The following is a 20,651-nucleotide window of genomic DNA, read 5'->3' on the forward strand; positions in this document are numbered from 1 at the left end:
TTGTGGGTTAAAAGTCTGTCACTGTAGATGTCGCTTAGTGCAATAAGTTGGCAGTACTGTCTTTCCATAGCGGGCGTCTGTTAACGGATTTGAAAATGTGTATTCGGAGTCACTTATGGCAGATTGTGGTGTGAATTTAGTTTTAGTTTACTTTTGTGAAATTATTTAATACAATTAAAATATACGCTTTTGGTGAATAAATATTGGCAAGGAAAGACTTTTATATAAAATATAGTTGTTTAGTTGGAAGTTAACTACTTTGCCGGACAAAGCCACAAGATGGAGGGGTTGTTGAAAATAATTGAGACGAGTGGCGAATATTGCAATGAATTAAAGGAGCTTAAAGAGGTAAAGCTGCAATATTACTTACAGATTTGGTGATTTGCTTATTTCGTTTTAACTATTATTTGTAATATTCTTCAAAGAAATTTATCAAAGACCTGCGCGATCAGCTTAGTGGTCAAAAAACTACAATTCCCGAGCCAATTACATTGAGCCAGTTTCCTAACGCCACCCCTCAACAAAAAAAGAAACGAATCAAACGCTTGTCTGATCTGACAGAAAGCGACAGTGAGTACCAAAAAGCTAGATTCTTAAATTGTAACATTTTTATACTATAATAATTTTTTAAACAGATGAGCCTGTTCCTGATAAAGTTTCTCCTCGTTTGTCAGCGCGTACAAGTAATTCTAAACTTCTTGCCACAGCCGATACCATAGAATCAGAGGAAATTGACATTGATCACGTTACACCAACTCTCAATGTAAATCCAACACCTGCACCAAGGAGTGCAAAGGTTCAGAACAAAGAACAATTAGAGGAAAATTTGATGCCACCTCCTCCAGCGCCTATTACTGCGCAGAGTGATTTAACACAAGTTGCTGGTAATAATGAAACGTCATTTTCAAGACCACAACGCGCCGCAAAGTTAAAATCGGAAAAAAACCTCAAAGAACCAAAACTTAACAGTAAAATGCGTCGTCCTAGTAAAAATAACACTAGTAAGGTAAAGTTGGAGCATGAACAACGCCCCTCACAAATGCACGAAGTTGATGATAACACAATACAGAGCAACAGCGATGCTTCTAAATCTACTGCTAGCGTCATATCTGAAAATTCAGTAATAGCTATTCCATCAAAAGCGCCATCTGTGGTGGAGCTAAATTCAGACGATGAAGCCACAGATAAAAACTCTCAACGTATGTATAAACATTTGCTTTAATTAATTTTCCATTAAAGTATATTCATTTCTAAATTATAGGCGATTCTACAGAGGAAGGCAAGACTCGTGGTCTACGTATTAAAATTAAACGTGAAAAGAGTAGTATTGGTGTTGCTAATGACAAAGTAAACACTGAGACTTCTGCACCTTCTACGACACTGGAATCTTCAGTTAGTGCTCAACCAGGTGTTCCATTGCCAAAGGTAGGGTTAAAAAAAAAATTCAATATTTCATTAACTAATCATTAGTCATTACCTAGATTCCTATAAAGTCTGAACCAGGTAGCGATGATTCAACATTGGCTTCCACCACTATTTCAGTTAATACTACCGCTAATACTAGACGTCGCAAAAAAAAGGATGCTGTGCCCAAACCTATAAAAGTTGAAAGATTTAGCGATATCGATGCAACTGAAAAAACCCGTAAAACTCGTAAGCAAACCCGTGCGTCTGGTGTATCTGTTTATGAAGATGCAGTAGATCACCTAATTCCAAATGAAGCTGTTAGTACACCGCCCACGCGGGTTTCACTAGTGCCACCAGAAGTTGCTGCCGCTGCAGGAATGAATGAGACGGTAAAAACCGAAAAGACTGGCAATTTGACGGTAGTAACAGGGGCTATCATAAATGATGCTACATTTTGTGCAAATGCAGCACAAACCACATTCCAAGTGGATGCTACACAGGCCACCTTTGATATTGATGGTCAAAATGCCAATATGACTGTTACAATAAACAAAAAGTCTGGCGGAGCGGTCGCTTCGGTGGGCGACACAACATACAATGTGCCCGTCAATGCGGTGGACAATTCGACTGTCTCGTCCCGTCATTCGATGGAGACTGCAAAAGACAACACACATCCTCAACAAGATAGCCTAATAACCGAGGATGAGTCATTTGAACCAGAAAAGCCAAAGGGTAAATTAGCAACTCTGCCGAAACCTGGTCCAGCTTCCACAAAATTAGGGTCAGCTAAGATTTTCAAAATGCCCAACCGTACAAATGAACTATTCAAGTAAGTATATACAGATTTTTATTTTGACATAATTCCTAAAAATATATTGGTTTTAGTCCACTTGTGCAAAGTCCGGTGAAGAAAAAGGTTGAAGCTTTCGAAAATGCTGCTATAGCAGCTCATACTACAGAGGTAACTAGTTCCGGTCGTCCGAAACGAACTAAGGAAAACGCAGCACCGGTAAATGAGAGTTAAAAATATTTGTATCTTACTTTATAAATATTGTTATCTATATATCCAGTCAAGTATAAATACGCCAACATTTGGAAAGCTTGCATCTGCGCCTACACTAGGACGATTCCTCACACCAACACAAACTTCAAATCTCACAGGCTCACTAGCAAAAGTTAAGAAAGTGCCAAATAGTGCATCTAAAGCGATGCCTCATCCGAAAGGTATTGCTGGTGTTAAAGCCAGTGCCAGTACAACAACTTCAAAAACTTTATCTCGTGAAAATAGCGCCGAAGATTTTCGCAAAGGTTTGCATAATTTAGCCGAGGAGCGCAAAAAGCAACGAGAACAGAAGCATCTCATCGCCGCACAACAGCGAGAAGCTAAAGAACGGGAACGTGCTGAACGCGCAGCGAAATTAGTGAAGGAGCGCGAGGAAAAGCGACTCAAAAAACAGCAAGAGGCTGAACAGAAGAAGCAAGCGCTCGAGGAGATCCAACGAAACCTGCGACAACAAGAAGACGCCGCCAAATTGAAGGCTGCCAAAGCAAAGGCCGAACAAGAACGTGAGTTGCTGCAACAAATGAAGCAGCAACAGACTGCTCGCTCTACTGCAACGAAAATGTTGCCACCAGCACCGAAACTACAATCGAAATACACATTCGAAATGTTGCATGAAGATGATTCAACAGATGAAGAGGACAAGACTTCGTATAAGCGACCACCACCACCAACTTGGAGCCGAAGTATGTTAAAAATAAATAAGAAATATTTCACTTATTTTAATATACTTTTATCATTGTTTTGTTAACAGGTCACGTACGTAGCTCAGCAATTCGTATGCAGCAATACTGGCCAACGAAAATAATTGACAGCTTCTTTTCGGTGCAACCGATGTCACCGGATTTGCGTTCGATCTTTCCCAATATTAGCTCACATCATTTAAAACGCAATTCAAGCGTCCTATGGACAACCCCACCGCGTTATTCAGAGCTGCCAAAATATTAAAAGTTTGTTTTGAAAAGAAAGTATTCATAAATAATCGTTTCGCTTTGTATATCACGTATAAAATAGATATTAGTCTGTTAATTAATTTGAAATGGAATTTTAGTTGTATTTAGTACAAGTAGCTGCTTGTTCGAATTATTAATCATTTTATTGTTTGTAATTTATCGGTAAATTCTCATGCACTATCCCAAGCATACATACACATATGAGGAGTGCTTTTCATGTATACATAAGGAATTTTGTAAGCATTTTATCGCATATCGTACACTTTAACACATTTTGCACTTTTTTACAAATAAAATGAAAAAAAAAACAAATATTCATTTAAATTTTGTTCTCAAAAAAATATGAATATTTTTTGAACGTTTTCACTACAAGTCATATTAAAGAAGAGTGGAGGGCGCAGGAGGTCGTATGTACCTTCCAGCGGAACTGGCAACATTTATACATACCGTTCCCACGATAGTCGGGTCTACGTAACCGGAACGGATTTATTCCGGCCAAGGACTGTCAACTAGGCCGAACTCTGTCGCTACAACAACAACAACGGTTCAAAAGAGCTGTTGGAGTGGGCGCCTATTGCGCAGAGCTAGATTTTAGGTAACCCTTCAAGCTTCCAAAGTATTACAGTATCTTCCAGGTGGTTAATAAAGTTGCTGAGATAGCTAGCAACGCAGAAAATAACATAAAGACGACCAATATGTGTATGTACGTCGACAACGAAGTGACACTTAAGGCAATAATCTTACATAATATTTGCGTCAGAGAATGTACTTAGAAGCGGGGAGGCCAGAAAGCAGCTGCATATTGCTGATGAGCTGCCAAAAGTGCCAGCCGTCTGGCTACCGAACCAGTACACGAAATACACAAGTCGCCAAAAACAATGCATAATGAAATTTTCGAAAGGGCTCACCTAGGTTAGGTTAGGTTAGAGGGTCGATCCTAAGAAGGATCACACTTGGACAGCTGTAACGCCGGTCCGCTGTGGTATTCAAAACTGCTATGAGCTGGATCAATAGACCCTTATATGCCGACAAAGCGCTTTGTGCCTATAACACACTTGTTGAGACGGCCAATATCTATTTCGACCAAATCTTCTGGGTCGCCGAAAGTGTGATTGCCGAGATGTATCAGTCTCAGCCTAGCAAAAGCCGGACAGTGGAGGAGAAAGTGCCGGGATGTTTCCACCTCCTCCATACAGCTTTGACAACTAGCATCGGGTAGTACTCTAAGCCGTACCTCATGAGTGCCCATTGGACAGTGCACAGTGAGAACTCCTACCATAGCGGCGAGATGAACTTTATTCAAGGCGAGAAGATCCCCCGACCTCCTGCGACAAGGACTAGCGTCTGCTGAGTGCATGCGAAGTCCATTGGTGCAGAGCCAGAACGCAAGACGTTGCCTCAACTAACCTAACCTAAAATGTGAGTCTTTGGTAGGTATGTGCGCACGAAAGTATACTATAAAATTAACATCAAGTGTAAAGCGATCTTAAGAAAGAAATAGAATAAAGCTCTCGTACTACAATATCCGCAAAGGAAGCACATTTTCTCTCTTGCAACAAGTACTTTTCAAAAATCAATTCCGACAGCGACAATTTAACTCGGAGCGATTGATAATTGAGATAATTAAGAACACTCTTTAAGAATGTCGACATGAAATTTCGAAACTTAAACCAAATGAGACAAGTATACTATCTACATATATTTGCCAGACTTTAGAAAGTTTATGGGATTGTTGGTTTCACAATTCGCTGTTGCTTTCGCTGTGCTACAAATCAAGTCAATAGATCTACTAAATCCTTGAAAGCTTTGTAAAAAACGCAATGTTGAACTCAGCGAGTGTGACTCATTACTTGAAAGAAGTAATAAGGGGATCACTTTACAAACTTCCTTGGCAGGCTTCAAGTTGCTCGGAAAACAATGAGACCATAATGAAATACTACACGCGAGGGCCGTGAAAGCTCTTGCCAAAGCTTTTGCAGCCATGAGTGAACGCTCATATTTCTTATGAACGTTTTGTATGTTTTCCCTATTGCTTCTTGCCGCCGTTGCTTCATTCGATTTTTGGCCTTGCCTTGCATTACACACGGTAATGTAATGAGTACGTGTTGCTATCGTTGTTGTTGCTGTTGATCGCTTGTCTGTCGTTGATTTTCAGTTAGCAATGGAATTCACCACACTTTCTTGCGGTTTGGACTTGTTGGTAAGCAAACGACTACAGTTGGGCTGGCGCGATCAGTTAAAGGCGGATCGTGCTTGTGTTAAGACGTCTTCAAGCGAACATTGCAAGTGGTAAGTGCGTGCAACCAAGTGAAAGAAGAAGAAATTCTCAGCTGCGATTGGTGTGTAATGTGTAATTAAAGTGCAAGCATAAAAGTCGCTACTAAAATTAGCTTAAATGCGTTCGCAGGTCGCGGGTGCGGATTGTGTAAAAACAAGAGTAACAAGCGCATTTGCAACATACCATATATACATCCGCACATACAAACGTACTTTATAATCGAATACGTTGTAATACTTTGGTTGATAGGAGCCACGGCGACAGGTGAAAAATGTCGCTTGGCAAAATATTTACCCTGGAGCTTTGTGTGAAATACAAACATACAGATGTGGAGACTAACTGCAAACGCGCCATATGAAATCGGATATAGGCATTTGTAAATGGATTTGATTTTTTGTTTTTTTTTTTTTGGTTATTTGATTTCAAAGCAACGCATAACTAACGCATTGTCCATTTAACACGAACACATGTGACTTACATAAGTATGTGTGTAGATTTGCCTACATTGGAAACAAAACAAAAATAAAACCAAAATAAAAAACACAATGTGTGCAATACGCAGAAATGACTGTAAAGATGGCTTAAAACTTTCTTTTTCGTCAGCATTCGTTCACTTGTCGGAATAATCGGAATATTGCGCGCATGTGTGTGTGTTGTTGCAAATTCGTATGCATATGTATATGTGTTTGTGCGCGCAAAACTTCGCTTGATGCTGACGCGAGTGCGAGTCTAAAATGAAAAAAGAAACAAAAACAAAAAAAAATATAAAAGAAATGGTAGAAAAAGTGGCTAAAGTTGCAATAAGAAAGATATATGAATTATCTATAAGAAACCAAGCAAAGTGCATGTGAGCATGTGTGTGTGTGTTTTACCTCATGGCAGGTAATTAGCGTAGAAAAACGAAAACGACAACAAAAACAAAAGCTAACTATTGAAAATAATGAATTTCGCTGTGGAAATTGGCGCAAGCAAAAATAAAAGTGTAACATTGTGACTTACATACATACACACGTACGTATTTATATACACGCAAAGTCAGATTCCTTCCAAAGCGTGAAATTGTTTGTGCGTGCTTGTGCTTTACTATAATGTAATATTATGCGAGCGATAGTAATTTGGTGTGCGAGCGCTAAATTAGGTTGCACAGCGATAATTAATGCTAACACACTCACATACACACATACACACACATATATTTGACGTGCCAAGCACGCTTGACAAGAAGTGTATTTGCCTCGTTGCATGGGAATGGTATACAGAAAGGAGCGCACAAACAACTATGCTCTTCATATATACATACATACATACATATGCATATGTATTGTATATAATATGTGTGTACACAATATTCAGCACAATCTCCAGTCAACAGAAATCTTTGAAAAATATTTGATAATAATAATAATAGTGGCGCCTTTTAAATGTCAAGCCAATTAAATTAGATTACCGTTAATCAGTGAATCTCATTTTTACTGATGTCATAGCAGCGAATATTTACGAAAACTGAATCATCTAAAATCAGCACAGATCGAACTTCGAATGGTTTCCCTCGTTGACCTTTTCGTAACGGTTTTGAAACATTAAACAATTATTTTTACAGTTACTCAAAATTGTAGCATATCGGACTCAGTATTCAGTCTTTGAACCCATTTGAAAACCCATTTGGCTTGGTTACTTCTTTCTTTTTTCAATTTACCGTTAGTGCTATTTTCTTATTACTAGTATTTAATTTATGATGAAGCAACCAAACTAGAAATAAGATAGAATAATAATATAAAGAATCGCGAGTTTAGTAAAATATATTATTTAAATGAAATTATTTAATTCTATTATTTTATTTTTTTTATTAGAAGAATTTAGTTTTTTGTTATTTTTACATAAAAATCCGTATTTGAATGCACGTATTTTCTCTCGAAGGATAATCAAGCTAGTTGTTGTCGACATACACTTAATGCCTCTCAATTGACATTGTTGCTGACGCTGCATCAGCTTCGGTTGACGTGTTATTGCTGCTGGCAATGTTGCAATTTCGGCAATCGGAACTAGCAATTTAGCAATCACGTTTGGCATTCGCTGCTTGTGGATGTGCGGCTGGCACATTGAGCAACGGTACACACTTTTCGGTATTTGCTTTTTGGGGCGGCAGGACGGCGGATAATATCGTTTCATAGGGTCGCTCAAATATGTTTTCATCTAATCGAGCTTATGAAAGCTATTTAAGGTAGAAAATTATTGATACTCCACAAAAAAAATATTTATTAGATTTACGATTTTTATTTTAGTATTTAGTTCGTATCAAAGGGAAACACTGAAAACCACGACAAATCAATAACAGTTTTCGCTGGTATTAGACCTTAGCCGTTAGCTGGTAATAGACAGCCTGCTCTGAGACGAACATAGTAGTCACGAGGCATATCTTGAGAACAACTTTGATTGCTAGATCACATAACAAAATTTGAACCAGAAAGATGTTCTGAGTGTGGGTATTCAAATGACTCATTCAATCAGAGTTCATAGAGCGATAAGCAATTTCCAGTACTTTCGGCTAGGGTTCCACGGCGGAAGACAAACTGGTGAAGAAATTATTTTAAATATAAGACAAATCATTCTTTTATCGTCATTAAGCATACAGTACAGCACAGCAGGTATTTCCAGCCGCACCAATGTACGACAGTCTTGCTAAGTTGGCTAAAATAAGCACTTGTATGACACTAGAAGCTAACAGTGACAATAACCGGACATTCAGGTGAAATGAAACAGGAATGACAGTCCATAAAAACGAGCGAGCAGACAGTTCGTGTGAGACAATAACAACAAGAATTTCTTAAGAGAACAATAAAAAGTAGTTGCAGTGAATACAACAACAAGTTAATAGTGTTTACTTTTTCCAACAGGCCAATGTCAAATTTGAGCTCTGCTGTGTACTTGACGTTCTTGATACTGTTACGAGCGTTTGCTGTTTGCTTTTTGCTTTTTGGTGTGTTGTTGTGTTGGTGTTGCATTTGACATTCAGCGGCGTTCCGAAAATTGCAGCTGAGAAACTGTTACTTGTGCTATTTTCTTGTGCCATTTTCCGCTGCAACTGCCGTGGCCAGTTTTGCTTCCTTTCAATGCATCGTGAGTGTGTGTGTGTATGTATGTGTGCGTGTTGGCTGAAAGTAGGCAAATTGCATGGCGTGCTGCAATAAGTATGTTGCAAGAATAACAACATAATAAATTGCATTGTCACCTTGTCACCAGCGACGCCATCTAAGAGATGACACACACACACACACAAACACAGAGCGACTTAACTTGGCGTTTAAACAAATAAAGTGAGAAGTAAATTCAATACAGTCTTTGTGGCATTATGCAAGCGAAGTAAAATAATTTTGATAGTTTTATTGTTTAGTTCACTGCCGTATGCTATCAAAAGTAAAAGAAACTCCGGTCCGTGTCAAAAACTAAAATTTTATTAGAAAAAAGTGTGAAAGTGATTTTCAAATGTTCCACAATATTCGGCGCAACTTACTTGTGATTTTCGAAATCTAAGCGTTTTCGGAATTACTCGCTCGTTTCGTGCGTTGATTGGCACTGCGCTATACAGATCATCGAGTGTATGTCTGCGCATGAGTGCGTGTTGTTTATTCATTTGAACGCCGTTTGCCGTTAATACATTGCTTGCTGCAATTTCGCTGCTCCACTGCAACGCTTTGGCTACGGTATTCGCTGCAAGTGTGAGCGCTTGTACGGCTGCGCGTGGATTAAGCTGCTGCGCCGCTGCTGCTGCTGCTGCTGGTGTGTAACGAGACGCGCCGATGAAGTGAAGGTGAGTTTTCACGCTACATAAATAATAGAAAGCTCGATGATGAGTCTTGCTAAGCCGTTCGTTTAAGCATGGATAACTAAACCGCTGACAGCGTGCTCGTACAAGTGTAGCGGTGAAATCTAAATCTGCGCGAATAATCGCAGCGAGGCCGGATTTAGAATTTCAAGTGTCCATATGTTCGCAAATGTGTAATATATTCACATAGTTATTGGGTTATTACTGTAAGCGAATTTGTTTTTAACGAAGCTCCAGCAGAAAATCTTACTTCCTAAATTTTAAAGTTACATTTGAGTTATATTTAGTTATTAATAGCAATAAGTTTCTTGTACTTCATGAACCAAATGAGTATTGTGCAATCTTTTGTAAATTTTTTTGGTGTAAATAAACCAGATATGACACTGGTGGTGGTATTTATACATTTAAGAGTACAAGGTTTTCATTAAACTTGGTTTAGTACAAAAAATACTAACCTGACAATGTTGTACCTCCCTGTCCCCTTTGAAAATACTAAACTTTGTTCTACTCTTAAAGCTACCATTCTTTTCTTTCTTCTTATAAATAGCAGAAAAATATGATACAATATTGTATATCATATATATACGGCATATATATAATATATATATATATAGGTATACTCTTAAATATTACGACATTGCACTTCAGTGCTTACTAATATCGACTTTGATTTATTACTCATGGCGTTGTTAATGGTCCATTGAGGGCCATGCCATCTGAGGTTCGTGCCCAAAGTCTTTTGTTTTGTAATCCCAAACTCATGACTCAAAAGCTACCTCAATATAATTGCATAACGGCGGTAAACCCGTAAATATGTGCCGAAAACTAAATAAATTTATTTGTACAGGGGACAAAACCAAAAACCATTTCAAGTGTATGTAACGTTAGCCGAATGTGTATACGAATTTTCGTAGTAAATGTGACGCTGAAAATCCGCATTCGACTAACTATTAGTGCGAAGTCAGCGGAAAGTGTCAGTGAGTCATATATACATGCAAACACAAGCCAGTTGTCTCGTGTATAGCTCGTTTCCAAAAACACAACAGAGAAAGAAAATAAATAACGAGTTGAAAAATAATACAAGCCGTAGTGAATATAAAACCGCAGATGAAGGCTGCAAAATTTTCACCGGTGAGTGCCCTTCTGCGAAAGCAAAAGTAATTTTGTGAACTGGTTTTAACTGAGACAAAATATTGAGCATGGCTTTGCACTTACTAATGCTTTACATATAAATCCGTATGCACATATATACTCGTATGTACCTATATATACCTATGTATTTATGATGTGTATGCAGATATATAAATTTGGTATGAAAGATGGCTGATGGTGAGGGAGTGGGGAGCGGAGTGGAGGCGTTTGCCGCGGATTTAGTTTTTGTTTTTTGATTATTTCTTTCAATAAGCGGTGCTGATTAGATCAAGGATGTTCATTTAATGAAAATGTTGTTGTTACGGTGAACTGCTATCGTATAAACTGTTTTTGTTTTTATTCAAGACCCTATCACAAGCCACTTCAAGTCGAGGCTAAAAGTGGTAGCAGATATTTTATCAAACGCTTTTGCTGCAAGAGTTGTTTTTGTACTGGTTGTGGCATTTCATTTACTAAATTCATAGTTACTCTATTTATAATTCGAATCGCTAGTAGTTAAAATGAAATATAATTAAAAGCGGAAAATAATTGCGAATATCTTGTTATATTCACGCTCTTTGCACGTGAAAAGCAACTTCGCGAGGAAATCGCTCAAATTGGCTGTTGAAGTCAATGCTCCAAAATAGCACTAAAATCGAGAAAAGAAAAAAGTAACTGCGCACAGTAGTTGACTGGGCAGCAAAAGTAACATAATAACAGTGGTTGGTCCAATACGTAGAGTTGGTGGAGTTGAGTAAGAAGAAGAAGAAGCAGAAAAAGCACAGCACTTGCGGCGTCTCCAACCTTTCTAAGTGCTTTCACTTTCGTTGAACGAGCGACATCGGTGTTTCGGTTTCGACTCCAACTGCTGTTGCGTTGCTTATTGTTGATGTGCAGTTGAGAGTGACTGAACTTATTTTCTGTTAGTGCAACAGCTACTCATTAACCGTTACTACATGTATTTCTTTGTACATAGCTCACTCTTAGCTGACTCTTTTCATTTCGCGCTTCGCGGGGGTTGCTATTAACCCATACTCTTGCTATTTATTTTTAGTTAAGCTGTCTGTCTGTCCCTTAATTTTACTTTTTGTTTGACGCCGGTTTGACATTGGCCAGTTGACTTCATGTTTTGCATTCGAATGTTTTTTTGGCTTGATTTTTTCACAATTTCTCAACTTTTTATTCGGTTCATTGGAAAAATCGTTTGTCTGCCTTATGGTGCACTGTGAAGGGCATTTTGTTGCAAGCGCAGCAGTTTTCATTTTCATTCACACAGCTGCACTTTGTATGTGTAGGAGCACAGTTATTTGGTAATTGTTGCTTATTCATTTTTTATGCGTTTCAAGTTTATTTTGTTGTTGGTAGCTTGTCGATGTTGTAACCAGACCGTTAGTGCATTTCATTGGATTTAACGCAGTTAAGCGGATCTGGTTTTTCTACCGTCAAGAAGTCTTTAGCTAACCTGAAAAGCGGTCCTGGGGCTTTACGATGCGCATTTAAGATATGTTTGCGCCTTCGTATTGAGAGCTCAGGTCGTCACTCTTGTACGCTTCGATTCTTCGGGCTCCCTTGGGGTGGTTGTTCGGCTATATCTTGGTTGTTTGTTGAAACTTTAAGCTTGAAGTACAATTTTTGTCTTGCTGAAGAACCGAATTGTCGAAATATTTTTGGATACTCTTAGCTCAAGTCTACTAAATATCGCCTTGGACTATGGATCGCCATCGTATTAGCTTCACTTGCATTTCACCACGACTTTGCTACTCCGCACCTTGACTGCTCCACATAAAAAGTGTAAATATACTTTTAGCACATACTGTACTTTGAGAAGCTTTGGTTATATTTTTTTGTCAAAAGAGAAATACAAAAATATTAACTGTTGAACCATGACAGACTGACATCATGTCATAACAATCGGTAAATATGTCAGCGATCAATTTCGGATACTTTCGCTGTATAAACCCCAAATAATCTTTCGCTATCATGGCTTATTTAACAACTCCACGGCAAATATGAATGCATGCATACGCACACATATATATATTATATATATTATATATATGTATATATATTATATATATGTGTGCGTATACCTTTGAATTGGTAAATTAGCATTTGTAGAGAGTCTATTGTGCGATCTTAAAAAAAACATAAATCTGATTAACAATGCAAAACCAGTTTTACGAGTCTTCATCAACGGTATATATTTTTTACTGTTAATTGTCTCTGGCTATGTATGAATTTGAGCGTGGCAAAAATTAAGTTGAATTTATTGAACACTAAAAAATTTAACTATTTTCTATTTGCATATCGCTCTTTGCAGACTATGGCAAGCAAGAAAAAGCCCATTAGCCAATACACAAACCAATTACATTGTTAATTTTTATAAATTTTTGAAATAAAGTATTCATGGTGATTTTGGCTTAGAAAAGTTCACTGCTTTTGTTACTAACATCTAAATCTCTGTATTGGTCAATATTCTTTCACTTGAGCTCAGCCTTAGTCTCCCAGAATAGAATTCGAATTAGTTTTTGCTTTGCTGCCATTTACCTAATGGCTCACCCGTTTAATCTGTTGTAAATTGCTTTGCTTTTTGCAGTAATCTTTTAAACTATTTCTGTTAGCGATTTGCATTATGTAACCAGTCGCCATTGTTTAATGTTCGGTCATTTGTCGTTAGAAGCTTAATGACCGTTTTTTATACTTACGCTTTTATTGTTTAGCAAGTAGCCCTGACGACATCTTTGTGCTCGTGGTAATAAACCTTAGGTAATGCTGCCATTGTACTAAACTTATTCTAGATCTTTACTAAGTGAGTCATTGAACTTGATAATTTATCAAAAGAAAATGGAAAAATTATTCAACGAACGATATCTTTTCTCATAAGTCTACCTTTGCTAAAAATAATTTATGTAAAATGGCATTTATGAAAACGAAAAAAATTAAAATTACACGAATAGAACTTTAAATCAAATAAAATATATTCTTTTTTTTAGATATTATCATAAAATAATAGGTTAAATTTCGATAAATTAGAGAAAGCCTCTTAAATAATAATATAATAAATGTTGTTGATTTAAATAATATTTTTTAAAGTGAAAACTTTTTCTAACATTTACAGCTCAAAGTTAGCACTTTCCCCGCTAGATTTACACCACAATAATGAGTTTCAAGCCTCAGTATCTTTATTGAACCAGTACCTTCCAATTAAGACAGTCTTTTGGGCTGTCAGCGCACCTTTAATTAGATGCATTTTTCATCATTTGGTATATGGATATAAACAAAATTTCCATAAAATATAACGCAAATAAAAATCGTTTAAAGAAACTCATTTTTTATTACAGCATGGAGTTTGGCAGTGATTGTGAGCAAACATGAACGTCTACCATTCATCTACAGACACCAGATTTTGAACTAAAGCAAAGGGAAACCGAATTAAAAACACATACATTTAGTCGATCAGTGAAGCATATACACGCACATCAACTATTAAAACACACAACGACATTTTCTAGCTTAGGTTATGAGCTGCAAAGTGGAGCGACACAGCAGTGCAACGCTGCAGATGGCCACAGCGACAGCCACAGCCACAGCTACCACAACGGTTATGACGCTCAACAAAAGCCGAAAATCTCACAAAGGCACAAATTCCTCGCTGGCCGGCACAATGTCGACGAGGAGAACCACAAGTTGGCCGCTTTCCACAGCCACGATGCAGCACAGCTTCAGCCCGGCGCACTCGCTCCGCTGGCTGGGCGTGCTGGCACTGCAGCTGCTGCTGTTAGCAACACGTAATATCGGTAAGTAATGCATACGTAATTTAAATGACAACAGTAAGATAGATGGCTCATATGGTGAGGGAGCACAATAAGCTTTTGTGCGCAATAAATTTCAATCGCTTGTCGTTTGACGCCTTTCAGTTGGTAGCGAGCGCCACCTGCAGCATTTGAAGCAGCTAATATTATTCTTTGTAACCTGTTCACATTGTGTTTTGGTTATCTCCGTGTTTATTTGCATTTAAAATAGCTATTCGGGCTTGTGTGTGTGTGTATTTGTGAGTTGTTTTTGTTTATAGGTGCGTGGCTTGTCACTTGTTTGGCGGCTTTGCCATTCTTGTTGTGAAAGTGCGATTACATACACATGTATACCTCACCACCGGTTCGAGCTGACATCAATGTGTTGAAGAATTCGCACACACACACACACATGCATTCCAATGCTGAAATGTAAGCTCTTGCCCGTATATGAGAGGCTTACTGGAACCAGTGTTTAATGTAGCGGAAAAATTTTGTTGTGCGTCAACAATGCAACAGAGTAATAAAATAAAATACGCACTTTATTTTCGTAAAGGTTCGCAAAGCAATTGGCAATGCAAAAAGCGTAACGAACTCACGAAGATTATTCAGCTGCTGGCTTTTTAAGACTAGGCCTTTGCCTGGCAAATTCTCACATACTAATGGGCTTATACGCATATAAATTATCTGTTTACCTTTGTGCATTACGTTGATCGACTGTGACTGGTGCGCCATTTTAGATTAGAGCAAACTTTGACTAAGCAGAAGGGACACAGGTGAAATCCAACTTTTATATTCTCCTAACCATTTTTTACCTTAAACTTTGACTTTATCCTAATATAATTTAATTTGGTTGCTTTTTAATGGATCATCCTCACAGCGATTTTGTAATAGTTTACTTAAACAATCAAGTTAACAATTACCAAGAATGTTTTGTTCTATCTAATTTTTATTTTCTGTCCTAATGCGGCCATAGACGCGAAGACTACTAGACCAAAATAAGTTCATAGGTCTTGAAATTTGTAGTTAATTTTTGTAGTATTATTATAGTAATATAATACTCTTGAGAGGTTGAGTTTTATAAAGACTTCTTTGTAAACTTCATCGTCATCGAAACATGTCTTTTACGACCTTCAGTGAATGCTTTGTGCCCCTCTAATACTTACAAGTATGATAGTGGTGAAATAGACTCCCCAAAAGATTTCTGCCACATTTCCAACTATTCCCTAGCCGTTATTCCATTGGAAACACAAAATTTCAAGAAACTTGAAAATCGTCAGATAAACTATTCGCGTGGTAAATTAAAAGCTGATCATCAAACTTTAGACGAACATGCAAAGGGTTATACCAATCTGGGAAGCAAATACTTATCTATTCGGTGTGCGCGCGCAGCTTAAATATACCAGTCGGGTTAAAATTTATTATATATTATAATATAATACAATCTATTATAGCTCGCTCGATTATGTATTCTTTATACATTTTCTTCTCATGTATTCACATATGCGTCCACATTTACATAATATCGTATTAATAGAAAATTATATACCGTTAAGAGAGTGGTATTTATTTAAAGCGACCCGTTGAGAGCCACACGTCTGCGCGCATAACTCCATTAACTTGACGTGAGTGCCACAATATAATTTAAATTAATTAAGCTTTACATAAAAAGTACATACATAGGAGTATATTGTAGGAAACCCATATAAAGTGGAGCTAATTAACAGTGCAAACATATTAACTGCCATGAGAACACAATTCTCTGGTCACAACTACGCAGTTACGTCGGTCGCAGATTGATATCTACGGCATACAAAAGACTTAAGCAACGAACCTCTTCCGCTAACTTGCGCCAGGCACTAATACCATCTCTAAGTTTGTACTATTTACAAGGTATTTTGTGCGAAATGTTAGCTGTTCATTAAAGAAGCTTAGGTAAACTATTAAAACGTACCGTTTCGCATTGCAGATGACCCAAATTAATCGAAATGTCTGCGTACGAGATGAAGCTGCTCAAAAGTAGCGCTGTGCTTGGGTACTTATGTGCGCTGTGGGGAAAATCGTGAACAATAATAACGAAAGTGTGGTTGATAAAAACCCATAAGAACCGTTATTTGACCGTAGTATGCTTTGCAAGAAGCTTGTACTTATGCACACACAAAGGTACGCAATTGATAATGTCAGTTTTAACTCGCTTCAACGACACCGCTAAGTATTTGTTCAACCCAAAAACGAGAAAAACCAAAAAAGATTAAAATAATTTTTTTAATGAACGTTCAAAATCTAGCCAACAACTATTAGCTTCTAATATCATGTCTTGCAGTAGTATTAGCGCTGTCCACTTGTTGCTGCCTAAAACGGCTATTTACTGACGTAAACACGACAGCTGACGATGGTATTGAAGCTATTCGAGCACTTATCGTCTCTGTGCTTTATGCCTTACCATTTTGTGTACTGCTGAGAAATGTGAGTAAACAAAAAGCAAAAATATCCAATTCTTCGGCACCTAATCTCTAGAAGAAGTGTTGGCGTTTGCTTTTTTAATTACTTCGTATACTATTTTGGTCGAGCATAATATGGTATCTTTTCTTGTGCTGTGACCTACTAAAGTCCCAAGAAATTAATAAATGTATAATACTTGTACATATGTATATGCTTGTCTGTGCATGTAGCGGCGTGTGTTGTGCTTGTGAGGTATGTGAGGCGGCGTCAATAAGCCGCAGAGTGAGCAAACGAGACACGAAAAAGTGGTGAAGTTGCAGCATTCAAGTGTTTTGTAAGTTTATTTTGTCGGTACTCACATTTTACACGATACTTTATCTTAATTAGGGGAATCAGTTGGCTGCCTGAAAAGCATATACTAATGTTGTCTTGGTCGATTAAAATAGCAAAGAATTTGATAAGGGAAATACAATACAATAAAATTATGAAAGATTGTAGGATGAGTTTAGATCACTTTTAAACGAAATTTATTCTTTAAAATTTTAGTATTGTGCATGGAACTGCTGGCGGAGTACCACTGTCTTAAGAAATCAGCGGTGTGAAAAGCGATTCACAAAACTTCACAGAAGATTAGCTTCGACAAGAATTACCAAAAATGGAAGACTAACAAGTTCAATGACTTCTTCTTTTAATTCTAAATGCGCATATTTTAACGGCTGTGAAGACATAGTCCCATATTTGTATAATTAATCCACCAGCACACCATTTCTTCACATTAAATGGTGATCGCTTTGTCGACTAAAATATTCTCTAGCCAAGTCAAATTTTCAGCGTTGTGTTCGGAATATTAATTCAGAAGCATTCTTACATATGTAAACAGGTAGCATTTCTTCGAGAATACATAGATTGTTATGTACATATGTGATAGCACACGGGTGTGTATGTAAAAAATTCTTTAAGATTAGTTCTAGTTAGTTATAATTTAAATCACGTCAAGCAGCAAGCTGCAAGCAGCAGGAGAATGCTCAATACTGTTACACATTTAATTGCAATTGGAGCATTGATTCCTAAAATGAGCTCAGTGAAACATGCCAACCACTTTTCGCGCTCAACGTCCAACTTGGCAAGGGGAAATGGCAAACTGGCCAATGGAACCTGTTAAACCGCCAATTACCAGCGATGACTGCATGAAAATACTTATTCATACTTACACACACATGTACCGTATGAGCAAGGCGAGAGAAAAAGCATTCACCCAAAAACAACTCAAACAAGCGCTTCTCATTATAAACACACACATGCAAGCATATAAAGATGTGTGCGTGTATGTGTGCATTCGTGTGCGCTGATGCGCTCATGTGAAAGCGTGCTTTTTAAGCCAATAAGTCTATTAATTTAATAGTTTGGCCAACATCGAATTGAATATGCCTGATCAGCGACAATGTTAAGAATTCCGTTGTTGTTGATGCTTTTGTCGAAGCAAGAATTCAAGGAAACTAGAACTGTGTGAGCTCCTTTTAAGGCGGCACAGGGTGTGCCTAGTGCTTTACCATCTTCTTCGACGTAATTTTCACAGAGTAATCATGCGCACAATTTTTTAGTTAACTTTAGACCTTGATGTATGGTTCTGAAATGATTTTTTAGATTAATCCACATATAGATATAATATATATTTTTTTCTCAGAATCAGAATAAATTGCGTTTGTCCAAGGTGATGTAATGATTTAAGGGGTCTTGTAGAAAAATGAGATCTCTTTAATATTTAGTTATTTAAAACGTCTTCATTTTATTCGTTCTCCGCTCTCTCTCTCTCTCTGTTCTCTTTACCTCCTTATGTTCTCTAATTCTCTTTAATTGTATTAACAACAATAGCATTCAGTAAAACAGTGTTTTGTTCGATTCGCCACTGTGAAAAGGTAAAACGTCAGCGAATATTTAGTAGAGATAATAAATAATGTCTAAGATACTATATATAAAATTCATTATCTATTTAAAGGCTAATACTGTTACAAACCTCCCATATAACTCGGACATCAGTTGGTATTTTCTTAGTGGTGATCTAATATGCAAAGATATTATTTAATAATCCGATTTTCGTATAGTAATTTTCCATGCGCTCTTAAATGTTTTGTAAATAAACTTATGAAACATTAAATATATGTAAAAAAATGTGCCTATAGTGCACTACGCTTATGGCTGTTCAACTGCAAATCGTACAGTTGTCGCAAAAACCTGTATGTATGTAACAGTATTCCGTTAAAGTTGTGCAGTTTTTGTGACAGGCGCCATAAACTACCAAGTCTTTGTTTGGTCGCAGTGGCCGTTAAATAGCAAACGTTAGTCGCTTAGTTGTTTGACTGACTTACTGACATGCTGACTTGATGCCGCCGGTGCAGAAGTTCGGGCCGGCGTTCGATGGCAGTTAAAGCTTGACGCCACAGCACCAACTTACAAAGCGCAAAAAATAGCCCAAAAGACGCACATGGAGCATGACTAGAGCAAAGTACTGAATCTTATAAATTGTAGTTGAGTGCTTGAATTTGTAAACAACAAAACGCCACAAGATAATCTAGAGCCAGCTCGCATTCTACGGCCGCCTAGCGGACATTGTTGTTAAACGGTATTTTCTTGTTGTAAGCGTTTTTGCTTAGTGTTTTGGGTTACGTATGACTGACGGTGATCTAAAAATATGTAGGTAGCTATATGTGGTCTCTAATTTACTGGCACATGTGGGCATATGTATTCAAGTGTATGCGTATATGTACAACATTTAATGAAGCGGGTATGAATATGCATGGGTTCTGAAGTAGGTTGGGAAGTGCTTACATAAATGGGAGCGTTTGCCGATTAGCTTCGGTGCGTCGCATCAATGAAGCCAAAATGCGGACACCGCTTGAATCACGGCTGGTCGACTATCTCTTATGACTATATGACTTTTTCTGTCCATAGGACTGTCCATTATAGATAATAGAGAGTATCTCTGACATCGAGTTAACATCAGTAAACTTTAACTTTTAATAGTTATGGGCTTTCTAACTGGACACTGTCCGATTCAAGATCTGCTTGAAAGAGGCTGAGATCTCAACACTTTCTTTTCGCACGTCCCGCCTTCGCTAAATCAAGGCAAAAATATCTCGGATCTGACGCTTTGAGACATCCGGTTGAAACGGCGAAAATAGGTATAAAGTACCTAAGCAGATTTGTGATAGGTTCAAGTCGTTTTGTCGAAAATATATATACAACAACAGGAGGTCTTATCTGGCTTCACAAAGGACTGCATTTAGTAGTCTAGTGTGATCACTCTGTCATCTTATCATATCAATTATATATCAATTTTGATGTTATCTCTATTAGATCGTTTGATTGTTTTTCTGGTGCTCTTCGTTATTAAATTGGAAATTTGTGCCGTAGTAGCTTAAGTAGAGAAAGGAAGGTTTTGAGGTTTGTATGAAAGTATATTTGCTGTATCATAGTGGTATTCTTCATAAAAATGTAGTATTCGTTGAAAGAGGTATGTACACCTAAGAAGACTATTAATAATTAAAAAATCTTGTTAATATTTCGTCATACATTTCTTATGTATTTAATTTCCTGCTTTTAGATGTTGCTGTGATTAAAACTTTTCTGCATTTAGGCTTCCACTTCACTCACATTCGGACTTAATATTGTTAATAAGAAGATAGTTACATCTGTAAAAACTTACTCGCCAGGTGACGCTGTAGACAAGTAGTCATATTTATGGTTCGATTTGACTCATTTTTGGTAT

The 20,651-nt window shown here is 37.5% G+C and overlaps 2 protein-coding genes across 12 annotated transcripts in view; both read left to right on the forward strand.

Annotated features, from left to right (window-relative positions):
- Nucleotides 1-86: 86 nt before the first annotated feature.
- On the forward strand, nt 87-3,744 carry Incenp (Inner centromere protein). The gene is made up of 8 exons (XM_070108610.1): nt 87-348; nt 426-570; nt 636-1,199; nt 1,262-1,425; nt 1,482-2,236; nt 2,293-2,416; nt 2,478-3,153; nt 3,222-3,744. Exons 1-8 carry the CDS (start codon nt 280-282, stop codon nt 3,413-3,415), a joined length of 2,691 nt encoding a protein of 896 aa, XP_069964711.1. The 5' UTR covers nt 87-279; the 3' UTR covers nt 3,416-3,744.
- Nucleotides 3,745-5,615: 1,871 nt separating this feature from the next.
- pwn (pawn) overlaps nt 5,616-20,651 on the forward strand; it is a 30,542-nt gene continuing 15,506 nt past the window's right edge. For 8 of the 11 annotated variants that reach the window (XM_036367558.2, XM_036367561.2, XM_014229800.3 and 5 more), the window contains exons 1-3: nt 5,616-5,709; nt 9,090-9,506; nt 13,994-14,449. In XM_036367558.2, coding sequence (XP_036223451.2) covers nt 14,173-14,449 — 277 coding nt within the window. In that variant the 5' untranslated portion in view covers nt 5,616-5,709; nt 9,090-9,506; nt 13,994-14,172. Of the gene's footprint in view, nt 5,714-9,076; nt 9,507-13,993; nt 14,450-20,651 lie in introns of all 11 variants that reach the window. The other 3 variants (XM_070108612.1, XM_070108613.1, XM_036367559.2) reach the window with 3 other exon arrangements.

This window comes from Bactrocera oleae, chromosome 4 (assembly GCF_042242935.1).
Source record: "Bactrocera oleae isolate idBacOlea1 chromosome 4, idBacOlea1, whole genome shotgun sequence".
Classification (NCBI taxonomy): domain Eukaryota; kingdom Metazoa; phylum Arthropoda; class Insecta; order Diptera; family Tephritidae; genus Bactrocera; species Bactrocera oleae.